Below are 12,584 nucleotides of genomic sequence, written 5' to 3'. Positions count from 1 at the left end.
AAGGAAATTACCTTATTAAATAAGTATAGGAAATAATTAATTTGGTATTTTTAGAATAAGAAGTTTACCATTTATTTTGTAAATTTTATATTATTTACTATATATATGTAAGTTCTTTAGAGCTAAAGAATACAATCGATCAATAATAATGTTAGCTTTCAGAAATCATATTTTCTCTCTTCTTTTGAAGGCAAATTCAACTTTTATTTTTCTTAAACACAATTCCAACATGGTATCAGAGCTAAAGTTGATCTAACCACAAAAAAATCTATCACAAGAGAAGATGCAGCAGAACACAACACAAATCGTTCCTGTGTTTGATGGTAGTAACTTCAGCCTATGGATCAAGAGGATGAAGTCAATACTACGGACTAGGTCTTTATGGACTATTGTTTCAAAAGGAATTCCAGAGAAACCAAATACAAGTAAAATACTGATAAAAGAAGAACTTAAATCGGTAAAAGAGTGGGAAGAATTAGAAGTCAATGATCAGCTTACCTTACAACTAATTCAGTGTCTTGAGCAAAGAATTTCTTGGAGGAAGAATTTCTGATGAAGGATCAGCCAAAGCAGCTTGGAATCTACTACACATAGAATACAAAGGAGATTCCGAAAGACATCACAAATTAGACTACAAATATTAAGAGCAAATTTTTGGAGTGTAAAACAAACATCAAAAGAAACAATCACAAATATTAAGAGCAAATTTTTGGAGTGTAAAACAAACATCAAAAGAAACAATCAAGGAGTTCATGAAAAGAGTTACAGAACTCAATAATGATACATAACTCAATAATGAATAATGAGATGAAAAGAGTTACAAAACTTAATAATGAGATGAAATCATACGGAGACAACATGTCTAAAGAATGTTTGGTGTCAAGATCATCACAAGAAAGAGTTCAGAGACCGCAACAGTGATCTTAAGAGCACAAAGATGCCTTATAATTTCTTCTTGAAGAATGACACAAAAAGAGCCAAGTGAATGGAGAATGGAAGAAAGAGCCAAGTGAATGGCGAATGGAAGAATTCAAGCTAGAAAACCATTCTTGGATGTCTGTCTCCAAGGTTCGTAGGAAGAAAAAAGAAATGGTAAAATATTCGTTTTTTGTGCACAAAAAAAGAAAGAAATATTCGTTCTTTTTTATCTTCAGTTTATTCTTAATTGTGTTTTGTTATTAACTCTTTTGATTTATGTCTTTATAGGTTGAGCAGACAACTACAGCTCAAGTGAATCTTCAAGGAGAGATCTCATCCTCTTCCTCTGATGATGAAGGCGCTACCAATTTGCTCATGATCCCACAAGCTCAACTGTGATAAGATATGTTTACTCCCACGAAAACATTAGCTAATCTTATTTGGGCCTTCTATTTAAGGTCTTTCTTTCTAAGTAAAAGATTAATCTGTAGAGATCTTTTTTTTTATATGTTTATGAATGGTGTAAGCCTAAAATGATCTGATTAAGCCTTCTAGGCTTTGCCAATATTATAAAAACCACGAGTAATTTAGAAGTAAACAATTTAATGAGATGATACTTATGCCTGCTTAACTGAGATCTTCTTCTAAGCTAAAAGATACAATCTGGCCCATCGCATTGTTTAGTTTCTCCTCACAATGTGCCTCACTGGAATGTAGATCATCAACCTCCTCCAACTTTATTTTATTCTTGTTTAGTAGAAAAGCGTTGAAACCAACTAACAAATTCCTATGTCCTTGAAACAACTCTTTGACCCGAAAAAATCAATTCATATACACTGATCCTGCAAACAACGCAGAAGCGTCCAATAAGTTCCATGCATCAATGCTTTAGACTTTTGAAACTAGGTATTTATCCTCCTCAAACCTCTTGTTCGCGAAATCTCTTAGGTGCTGACGGAATATTGCATTCTTTCCTACATCATTTGCAAACTCTCGCTTGACCTCTTTCATATAATTCTTGGCATACTCATGTGTCAAGTTGAAGCAAGATTCTCTTTCTTCCATTCCAGTTCTAGTAATTGAAGATAATTAAGGATTTAAAACACATTTATAGTAAGTACTCCCTCCGTTTCAATTTATTTGTCGTTCCAGACTTCGGCACACAGATTAATAAAACATTTAATTTTGTATATTTACTAGATAAAAACATCATTACCAATACATCTAATTAGATTTCAACCAATAGAAAAATAGATTAGATTAAAAAGTCAATAAATTTTGCATTGAAATCATAAAACGACACTTATTTTGAAACGAAAATTTTGCTCCAAAACGACATATAATTTGAAACGGAGGGAGTACTAAATAGACTTAAATGGACGAGACATGAAAACTGAATACAAAGATCATAAGTGTAGGACGACTTATGTTTATATTTTTGAAACTAATGTTTATATTTATATTTATATTTGAAGTAATTTATGTTTAGATTTTTGAAACTAATGTGTATATATATTAATTTAATATTTATATTTCATATAAAGAGATATTTACCAGGTCTCATTTAGCCATCCACATAATTGTCGGAGGTTTGTTGCCGCCTAACACGTTTTAGAATACTGTTTTATTGAAACCCATATTCGAATAATCGCCAGCCACACATACTGCGTGAAACGATGAACCACAATTGCAATTTTCTCCAAATCGGTGAATAAATCAAATTGGCTACAAAAATTTAATATTTTTGTTTTCTTTTATGTTTAAAACAAGTTTGTTTTAGTTAGACTTAGACCCCTAAAATATATAATATAAGTGAAAAATATATATATGAAAAAATAGATTAAGGTTTTGTTGCTAAATCGTGTTATAGCCATGAAATCTGTCCTATAAACATGAGAATGTGGTTTAGGTTTGATTTATACTAAGAGTAAAGTTTAGTTTCATTTGGAAGTTAAAATATGAGGTTTAGGTTTTAGATTTTGGGATTAAAGTTTAAAATATTAGTTTTGAAGAATAAATTTAAGATTTGTGGTTAAATTTTTAAAAATTTAGATTTAAAATTTATATTTAGAGCTTTGGAATATATGGTTATGCTTTAACTTTAGAGTTTAGAGTATAGAGTTTGATTAAATATTTAAAGTTTGTGTTTGTGAGTTATAGTTTAATATTAAAAAGATTCAATTCTGAGTTTAAGTTTAAGATTTAAGATTCTAGTATAAGATATTATAGTTTTAAGATTTGGGTTTATAGTTCAGGCTTTAAAAAGTTTGTTTAAGGTTTTAAATAACAAGAAAAAGTTTGTTGCAAATTCGTAAATATTTTATAAATAGTCACGAAAATAAATTTTGTGAATAAATTTTGGCAAAATAATATTTTGTGGATTAGCCATGGTTTAACCTATATTTTATTTTGTGAACATTTTGTCATGAAATATTCATGGCAAAATCGTGTCACGGTTTTTTCATAACAGTTTCATGGCTTTTTTACAATGAATAAATCTGTGACTTTTCGTGGGTAGATCATTTTTCTACTAGTGAACCACCCTTTCTTCAACTTCATTTGGTGACTCGGCATCCCGCTTTCATTGCCACCATTTGGCCCTCTTCAATCATTGCACTAGCACTTCAATCAGTATTTAACCCCCCTCGAGCATTTCATTTTACATCCTAACTTTTCTCAGCGAGTGAAGTTTCTTACCTTTTTCTCTTTAGTGCATGTCAAACCAACATACAACCCAATTTTCATATCATTTGTGATGGACTTATTTGTAAAAATATGCATCTTTTGGTAATACTCCTCTCATCGCATACTATGATAGCCTTCTTCTTTTATGATCATGCTTCATTGGTTTTTCAATACTTTGGGTTTTTTAAGAGGCAGATATATCATTGATTTTGTGGTAGCAAATATATTCGATAACGATCAGGTGTTTCAATTTACTGAATAACTCATTATCACAAATAAAAGAGAAGAAGTAAAAGAAAATGGTTATAAGAAAGAATTTGATGTGTACTAGAACGGTTGAAACTTATACCTCTTGATCTCTGCTCAAGAAAAGATTATGGTTTAGGTGTTTTGATTCTAGTAAAGGCTGAAAAATCGTTTTAAACCTTTGCTCTCATACCATATCATTGGAGAAAAGCTGGGAAGTAGCAACATTGTATAAAATAAAAAGAGAAAAATTAGAGATAATGCTAATGTAGGAAAGCCTAAATATTTCATTGGATGTAAGATTGCAAGTCTTGATAAGACGAGCACACACACACACAAACACACTCAATATTTACACCCCCATTTCTTCCTCCCAAAACTTATACACAAAAAAAGTTATCGTAACATTTTCTGCATTAAACCAGGGAAGAACTCAACAGCTACTGCTTAAGTCTATCTAATACTATTTCCATCATATCACAGAGCTTAATCTTCATGTCTTCTTCAGTAGCTATAACGCCAGATTCCATCTGCGTTTTGTAACCTATCAGAGGAACAAAGTTTCCTCTCCTAAGCTAAAAGACTGATTCCCCAACGCACTGTCTTGTCTGATGATGAACTAAATGGAAAGTTCTCTAACTCTATATGTCAAAGAATGGGTAAAGTCCCGAACTAGGAGCCGTAACATGTAGTTTCTGGTTCTCAGGACTGCCGAATGCAGCAACTCAAGGAGGTCGACCGAGTAGAGAACATGAACCTTCTGACGTTGTGAATCAGTTCTCACTCACACCTTTCTTAAGTTTCTCGCTCTCTGCTTCCTTCTGTACTCTTCTCTTTTCAAACTCGACTTGCTTGCAGTTTTCCTCGTGTGACCGTACAAATATTCTAACAAAGTTTTGCAGGGTGGATACAACTGCAGATTACAAAAATCAAACACAATGGAGTTTGTTTCTCATAGGTCAAGCCCAAAAGGAGAATATGCATAGAAAACAAGATATAAGAGAAAAAATAAAACGGAATAGGTTGTTGAGTTTGCATTCAAATGTTACCTTGTTCAAATGGGACACGAGCTGGATCCTCTCCGAAATATAACGCCAAAGCATCAGCACTTCCACCCTAAGATACAATGGATTAATGTTGAATGTTGAAAGTAAAGTGCTGCAGAAAAGCAATAAAAAGAAAGGGATTCCTACCACAGTTGAATAAAGAGAAGCCAAGGACCTAACTTCTCCTTCGGCAAAACTAAGAAACTCTTTCAAGTTCTGCATAAACAAGTAACAAGGCTAAGCAGATGATAATAAAAAACAATAGCAATCACTAGTTTAACAAAGCTTCTCAAGTATCTGAACTAGCATACCATGCGAAAGTGTTTTGATACTGGACCATCAGTTTCAGATGTAGTGAATTCTTGTACAACTTTCTCCAACCCTTTCCTAATTGCTTGCATCTCCTCTGCTAGATATTTTAGTTGAATCTGCCATCAAAGAGTATTGTCAGAGAGATTATCACTGAAGGATATTGAACGAGTGGTTTTTTTTTAGAAAAAATAAAAGCAAAACTTACCTTCGTTGCAGCCTCCAAGCTCACCAGGTCTTTAGGAAAATCAAGTAGCTCAGGAAGTTTTTCAGCGAGCACCTGTAAATTCGTGCATCAGAATGCATGTTCAGAGCAAAGATATTTTTACATTAAAACAAGAACGATTGAAAAATCTCCTACCTTACAGAGATAGTGCATCAGAGTCATCTTACTGTTGCGGGATCTAGTGTCAGTGAGTTTCAGAAGACTATCCAAGCGAAATCCAATAGCTGAGCCTGTCAAAAAGAGAAGAGGTATATACAAAAGATACCAATAACTCTTTTAGAATAAGGCAGAGTAAAGGCAATAGATATATTCTCACCCCTTGCAGTCCCGTGGTTCAAGGCATTCCCCAAGGAAAGTATAGTTTGCATGATTCTTTTTAGTTTAGCGGAGCCTCTAACCTGGAAAGTGTAAACATGCAACAGAGTCAAGAGATGGAACATGAATCTGTGTGGGTCGCAGAAAAGAAAAAAATTAACTTGCCTCGTTGGCTGCTTGATGTATGATATTCAAACCTCTTCTAAGATCAGTAACCTGAAGGAAAAATAGACCATGTTCAGAGAAATAAGATCCCAAATTTTAGAAACCTGAAAGCATTACAAAGATACAAACTCCTGTTGATGCTCGTACCTGGGAATTGAACTGGATCTTGTACGAGAAAACCCTTAGCTTGGTCTCAACTCGAGGAACTTTCAGCAATTCTAAAAAGAACTATCACAAGAAAAGTCAGAAAACAGCTGTCAGTACGGAACTGAGAGAAGAAAGTGAACACATCTATACTTATTTGCTTAGAAGAAACTCGTAAAGGAACACTGGGAAGATTGTTCAAATATAAATGTGGATTAACCAGACCAACCTGCTCACACCGTCCCAAGTTTTCCTTATTTCCAGTGTAGCCCTAGGGAAAGCAGAAAGGAGATGTAGCATCAGTGTATTCACAAAAGAAGCTGTCACTGGATGATATCAAGAAGCAGAAATATAAAAAAATACCTTGAGCAATTCTGCTTCTTCTTTTGTTGGACAAAACTTGATTAAATTGTCAACTTGATCAACATCTATCACCGACTCATCCAATGCAAGAACAGAACTCTGTGACCCAAAGATCATTCAGGTAAGAAAATATGATTTAAAACCAGCTTTTGCCTCAACAAGATGAGAAATTTTGGTAGAAAAAAATTGTGCTTACCATTAAATCAGGCAAAGGTATTTTAACTTTAGAGAGCATGATCTCACAGTTGTATGCTCGTCTGAGTTCAATCTGCAAAACTAATAGACCAAGTTAGTTGGAAAAATAGAGCGACTCTCAACTATATTCTAACACATGTATCAGTGGATCTAACAGCAGAATGCTCATTGCAACAATTACCAGCTGGACTTTCTGAACTTTAGGCCGGCCACGTCGACCTGATTTCCCAACTTTATTTTCATTGTCAGAACTAGGAATCGCTGCTGAGAAGAGTTTCTCAAGCTCAGAGATGTCGAACTCTGGAGCACTATAATTGGAAAGACACAGTTAGAAGATACCGGAGGCTAATATAAGAAAAGAAAATCAAATATTGTAATAAAGGGAAAAACTAAAAACTCATACGTAGCAGCTTCATCAGGTGTCTGCTGCGCCTCAGCCCATAAACTTCCTTGCAATGCCCTAGTAAGCTTCAACCAATGATACGGTTTCAAGTTGGCCTTTCTGGTCTGACCCTGACCTTTAAGACTCGTCTGTAACATCCCACGCCCCTTTAAACCCAATGGTGGTCCAGGGACTGGAGGAACGTTTCCATTACAACCACCGTTTTGAGAACGAGACAGAGTTGAAGGGGCTGGTGGAGGAGGAACAGGAGGGGCTGTTCGAGGAGGAACAGAACGCAAAGGTGGTGGTGGAGGAGGTGGGGCGTTAGATGTGGTTACCACTTTCTTCGGAGGTGGTAACGGTGGTGGCGGAGGACAAGATGGCTGTGCAGAACGTGGAGGTGGAGGTGGAGGTGGTGTAGGTGGCCCTTGTGTTGCTACTGAACTGGCGGCGGAACCTGGTGAAAGTGTGGAACGCAGAGGAGGTGGGGGTGGAGGAGGAGGAGACAAAATCTTAAGTGGCTTCAACAGTGGCAACGTTGGTGGCTTCGCAGCTGATTCTGCTGGGGGAGAGCCATTTGAAGGGGGAGGTGTGGACGACTGTTGTGGAGAAGCTTTAAGTATCAGTGGGTGCAAAGTTGGTTGAAACGTGATGGAAGGTGAAGACGAAGCACCCTCTTCACCTTTACCTGGACCATGATCGTGTAATATTGAAGTGATTCCAAGGTTAGAGGGGGAGCTGTGAAATCTAGAGACTGAAGAAGCAGGTGACGATGCTTGTGTGGGGCTACGATTTAAAACTGGTGATGTTACTGAACTTTGGAGCAACCGTGGTGAGATTATATTCGAGTGAGCTTGTCTTTGCACAGAAACTCGAAGTCCATTCGGTTCATCGACCATCTTAATGAGTGAGTTCGGATCTGCATAAGATCTATGACAGGAATCTGTGTCTTTCTCTTTCCACACCGGAGAGAATGCATCAGGACTTACAGCAACATTCTCCGATATCATCAGCTTGGTTTTCTCCCTAACCTTCTCAAGCGCCGATTCCAATAGGCTGCGTGAATCAGGGCTCCGAGGGGAACCTGAATCCAAGCTCTCTTGAAGGATATTTGCTGCTGTAATCTGGTTAAAAACAGTCACAGCCACATCAGAATTTGGATCCAACCACTCTCCATCACTAAAAATCTCCTGAACCTTTGCAAATGCTTCCATAGGCAAACCATCTTCCTCTTCCATATCAACAGAGACAAGATTGTTACCAGCCCCCATCTCAGAAAATATAACCTGAACAACACACACAGAATGTTACCACTTTCTTGAGTTGGAAAGATACAAAGAAAAAGAAGATAGAATAATTACCTCTGCTCTGAAATCTTTGGGAAACCGATCTGTTGTGTTCCACAGTACATCAATGTCATCACGGTTAAGTAGAAGAGTGTTTGATCTAAGAAACGCAGTATTGAACACAACACGAAACATCATCTCTTCCCTCTCATGATCACTATCTAAGGTAATGCACTCAAGCACGACATCACCGAGAATATGGCAATGAATGTCAATCTTTACCAGCTCACAATCTGCCTGCAACAGTAGTAGACAATAAAGTTAGTACTATAATGAATCATAAGACTTGGGAGAGAGACTTGAATAAACAAAACACCTGCTTATAATGCTTAACAGCTTTGCTTCTTTTAGGCATCGAGAAAAGGACTTTCGAAGTCCGGTCAGAAGCCATAAACGGATCCTGACCGTATATTCTAAATATTGGTCGGCATCCACCCTCACCATCAAAATCAGGGATCAGTTTAAGATTGATACAGTCTAACGTAAGCGCCCGGTCTAGCGGCGGCCACTGTGAACCAACAACGCTGCTCCTACTTGAAACATACCGAAGAAACCTCAGCTGCGACGGCAGTGGATTCAGCGGAGACATTAGCTGTAACAGCTCACGAGGAGCCTGCTTATACATCATCTCCAGTGTTTTCTGTTCTCCACTGAACTGTTTCCGGTACAGCAAGAGGGAAGCAAGCATAAAAGCTAGAACCGGCCAGCCACCACGCTCGCAGTGGGACAACAAGATGTTCTGTTGGTTCAAGAGTAACCAGTTCTCGCTTGATTTGAGGAAGTGATGAACCGTTTCCATTGTAAGCAAAGGGCAGCCTTCGTAGTGACGAGGATAGTCCATGATTGTCATGTCGTACTCAGAGAGCGCGCTCTCCATCAGGCTTCTGCTTTCTCCGTCCCGGAAGTTAAAGACCATGAAGGATGCACCAGGGAACTGTTCTCTTAGCTGGCTCATTATGCGTCCCACATAGACTCTGTACTCTTCTTCTTCCAACATATCCGTGGTTAAGCAGCAATCAAAGACTGGAAAAAAAATATAATACAACAAGGATCAGCAAACCTCCCCATTGAACGTACCAGAATAAACTGTTTCCTTAAATAATTAACTTGAAAGGATCCATCAAGAAAGAGACATGTTAAGCTATCAGATGTAGGTAGACTACTAACAGTTTGAACTTAGGCTGCATAAATCAGAAATTTTTAAGAGCTAAAAAAGGCTAAAACTTTCTAAAAACCCAACACTTAAATGTAGAGACAGAGACAGAGAGAGCTAAAGAGAAGGGAAGAGCGTTACCGTAAACCCTCTCAGAGATCTCCACTAACCCTTCAGGAGGCTTTTTGTAGAAGAACTTTCTAAACAAAGCCATTGAGAGAGTTGTTTCTTTAAAGGCTTTACCAGAAAAGCAAAACCACTAAAACAAAATCCCTAGAAATAATGACCGCACTTCACCAAATGCGAGCCCACACATTTGCAGTAAAGGGTTAAACGATAACCCCCAAATCACCAGAAAACAAAAAGGGGAGAAAATGTCAGAAAAAGAAGAAGAAGAAGAAGAAGAAGAAGAGATTATCTGCTTGCTGGGTCTTTAAGGAACAACACGGTGTGTGTTTTCTTGTAGTTTGGTGGCTTGTCTTGACATACACACTTTCAATCTCTTCTGTTTCGGAATTGGAAACTTAGCTTTCAATCAAAACACATGTTGATAGCTTTGCACATGCCAAAGAAGAAAAAGAAAAGAAAAGATATGATGCAGACAGACAGAGAGAGAGAGAGAAGAAACTAGGGTTTTGTTTTCCTGTAATTCGAGAGAGCAAGAAGATGATTTTAGCTATGTCGAATTTGAGACAGAGATTGAGGATGTCCGATTTTAACAAGAAAAAAAAAATAGATAGATAGAGAGGAGGGAGGACCCAAAGGATCTGTTAACTTTTTCTCGAAGGACTATGATACATGTCTTCAATATTCTTTTTTTCTGTTATCTAAGATTTGCTTTATTTACTTTCCTAAACATGGAAATATTATTATTTTTTCTTCCTGACCTCACTTAACAAAAACAGATAATCTTTGAATAAGTACATACTAGATACCATATTTTTTTTCTAAAGCAATAAAGAATTATATAACATCCTTTATTAATGAATGTTGTTCAAGAAAAAGCATCATTTATTAATGAATACAGTTAAGTTAAGATCTAAGAAAAGGCCGTGCTTACACTAACTAAACTTCCTTTTTTTTGGCATCCACTAACTAAACTATTAACATCCGGAATATATCTGCCTTATTGTTCGAGACCGTTTTATGGAATGGTCTTATACTCAATGAATCCGGAGAACTGGTTGAACAAGTAAACACGAGGGTCATGATAACAGGAAGAAGCTTACGGAAAACACCCAAAATATTTGTAAAACACGTTCAAACTGGACCATTTAAAAACAGGTAACGTTGAGAAACACTTTAATTTGAATTCCACGTGTACTGAAATTTACATACAAATTCGATGGTGGGTCATTTGAAATATGTTTATTGAGAAATATAATGTTGATTACAAAGAAAAAAAATTAAGAACTCGTAAAAGGTTATGAACTCGGCAAAAACAGTAAAACTATGTAAACTTTAGTTTTTTGCGTCATTTTTTGTGTGATTGTGAATATATGTCCTCTTCAAACTAGGTTTTCCTATGTATAGTCGACTTCTTTCCTTATTCCTCCAAGTTGACATGTTTCCTCTGGCTCCCCTTTATCAGATAGGCTGAATTCAGTTTACCTGACAAGTCTCATCGAAAGATGTAATCTATTTCCAACTATAAGTCCTCCCATTCATTGCGAAAAACAAAGTAGATATCAGTGAATTACCAAGAATGAGTCCAGAGAGTAAGAGTAACGATCTTGGATCTTGTAATTCAAATATTGTAGGGTTGCCATCTTGGCGCTTCCACAGATCCTCATTGGTTTATTGCAAATCGTTTATCATAATTTTTTGGTTATTATCAGTTTTAGCATACCAATTTCTTACTCCCTCTGTTTCATAATATTTAATGTTTTGCATTAGTGCACAAAGATTAAGGAAACTAGATTTTTCTAAAAAGATTATTTTAAAAAATATATTTTAGAATCAATTAACCAATAATAAAAAACACAGTGAAATTTAATTGGTTGAACAGTTTCCAATAAAGTTAAAGTTAACCTTAAAATCTCAAAACTTCATCTAATTTGAAACAAAATTATCCTTCTAAAACATCAACTATATTAAAACAGAGGGAGTATCTACTAAACTGTATCTTCGGTTTGCTCCGGGAAGTGGAATCGCATCCCTAGAAGTTTGGGAATTACTGTCTGCTCGTCTTTCATGCCATTTCCCTATAAATAGTGAATCATTTGCATATTTTCCCATTTTCTTGCCATCAAGGTAGCTCTCTCTATAAGTCTCTTTCTATTAGTCTTCACCGTTCTAATTTTAGTTATTTATGATATACCATCGTAATTCATTAGATTTCTCCTATTTGTTTCATGTTCTTCGGGTGTTCTTTGATACAAAAATGTTGTTGATCCGAAGATGCTAACACAATGAGAAAGAAAGAGTTAAAACGCCGAGTTCAGAATCAGAATAATTTGGAGATTTCAGCTCGAACAACCATCTAATAGACGTCAAAAGAGAATTTGACCGATATTACTGGGTTGGATCAAGCCTAGTTAGTCGTGATGCAGTTTGCCTAAGAGACATTCCTGGCCGAAAGAGTAGATGATAAAAGTGTATTTTTGGTTCTAATGTTTGTTTTGAGTGGTTTATCGAGTTATAGTATGTGTTTTGTGTCTTTTACTCCTTTATCCAGTATTTACCTTTATTATGTTGATTTAGAATATAAAATATTGAATTAGGTGCAAAATAGCAAGTAAAGATGCACAACTGTGCAGATGTATAGAAGTTTATCAATGGATGAAGAATATACCACTGTGGGATTAAACTCAATTTTTGAAACAAGATATAAAATAGAATTATCTTTCCAATTTTACTGTTTTGAATTCCAACGGTTATATCAAATGTATGCGTGTTTTAATGGAGACTGCTCTGTCTATCGGGGCAGTACGAGAAACAGAATTTGATTTTCCTTATTTTTGGTTTGGTGTAACCCAAAATTCGACCATGACAAAAATTAGACATATATGATATATCTGCTATTTTCAGCAATTGTTTACGCTACATTCTCTTTTCATCACACATTGATTTTATAGATTTGGAGAGACAA

The 12,584-nt window shown here is 36.1% G+C and overlaps 1 protein-coding gene across 2 annotated transcripts; it reads right to left on the bottom strand.

Moving 5' to 3' along the window:
* Nucleotides 1–4,116: 4,116 nt before the first annotated feature.
* LOC108813423 (formin-like protein 18) lies at nt 4,117–10,293 on the bottom strand. Of its 2 annotated transcripts, XM_018585968.2 has the most exons (17): nt 9,635–10,293; nt 8,657–9,363; nt 8,356–8,577; nt 7,016–8,280; nt 6,794–6,920; nt 6,614–6,685; nt 6,418–6,516; nt 6,284–6,325; nt 6,058–6,138; nt 5,911–5,961; nt 5,747–5,828; nt 5,566–5,660; nt 5,413–5,484; nt 5,207–5,323; nt 5,043–5,111; nt 4,899–4,965; nt 4,117–4,762 (listed from the first exon to the last, which is right to left on the bottom strand). In XM_018585968.2, the coding sequence occupies exons 1-17, from the start codon at nt 9,705–9,707 to the stop codon at nt 4,623–4,625; spliced, it is 3,381 nt and encodes a 1,126-aa protein (XP_018441470.1). In that variant the 5' UTR covers nt 9,708–10,293; the 3' UTR covers nt 4,117–4,622. The 2 variants fall into 2 exon arrangements, 1 of the variants encoding a protein (XP_018441470.1); XR_001943568.2 differs by lacking the exons at nt 4,117–4,762; nt 4,899–4,965; nt 5,043–5,111; ... (4 more) ...; nt 5,911–5,961; nt 6,058–6,138 and having other exon boundaries at nt 6,286–6,325; nt 6,614–6,693.
* Between the last annotated feature and the right edge of the window lie 2,291 nt (nt 10,294–12,584).

This window comes from Raphanus sativus, chromosome 6 (genome assembly GCF_000801105.2).
Source record: "Raphanus sativus cultivar WK10039 chromosome 6, ASM80110v3, whole genome shotgun sequence".
NCBI lineage: Eukaryota > Viridiplantae > Streptophyta > Magnoliopsida > Brassicales > Brassicaceae > Raphanus > Raphanus sativus.
This window is presented reverse-complemented; position numbering and strand designations above follow the sequence as displayed.

Coding starts and splice junctions, on each gene's coding strand:
- LOC108813423 (XM_018585968.2), bottom strand. CDS start 9,707: ATGGCTTTGTTTAGAAAGTTCTTCTACAAAAAGCCTCCTGAAGGGTTA. Junction 8,281..8,355: donor CCAAAGATTTCAGAGCAGAG/GTAATTATTCTA, acceptor TGTGTTGTTCAG/GTTATATTTTCTGAGATGGG. Junction 6,686..6,793: donor AAGTTCAGAAAGTCCAGCTG/GTAATTGTTGCA, acceptor TTAGTTTTGCAG/ATTGAACTCAGACGAGCATA.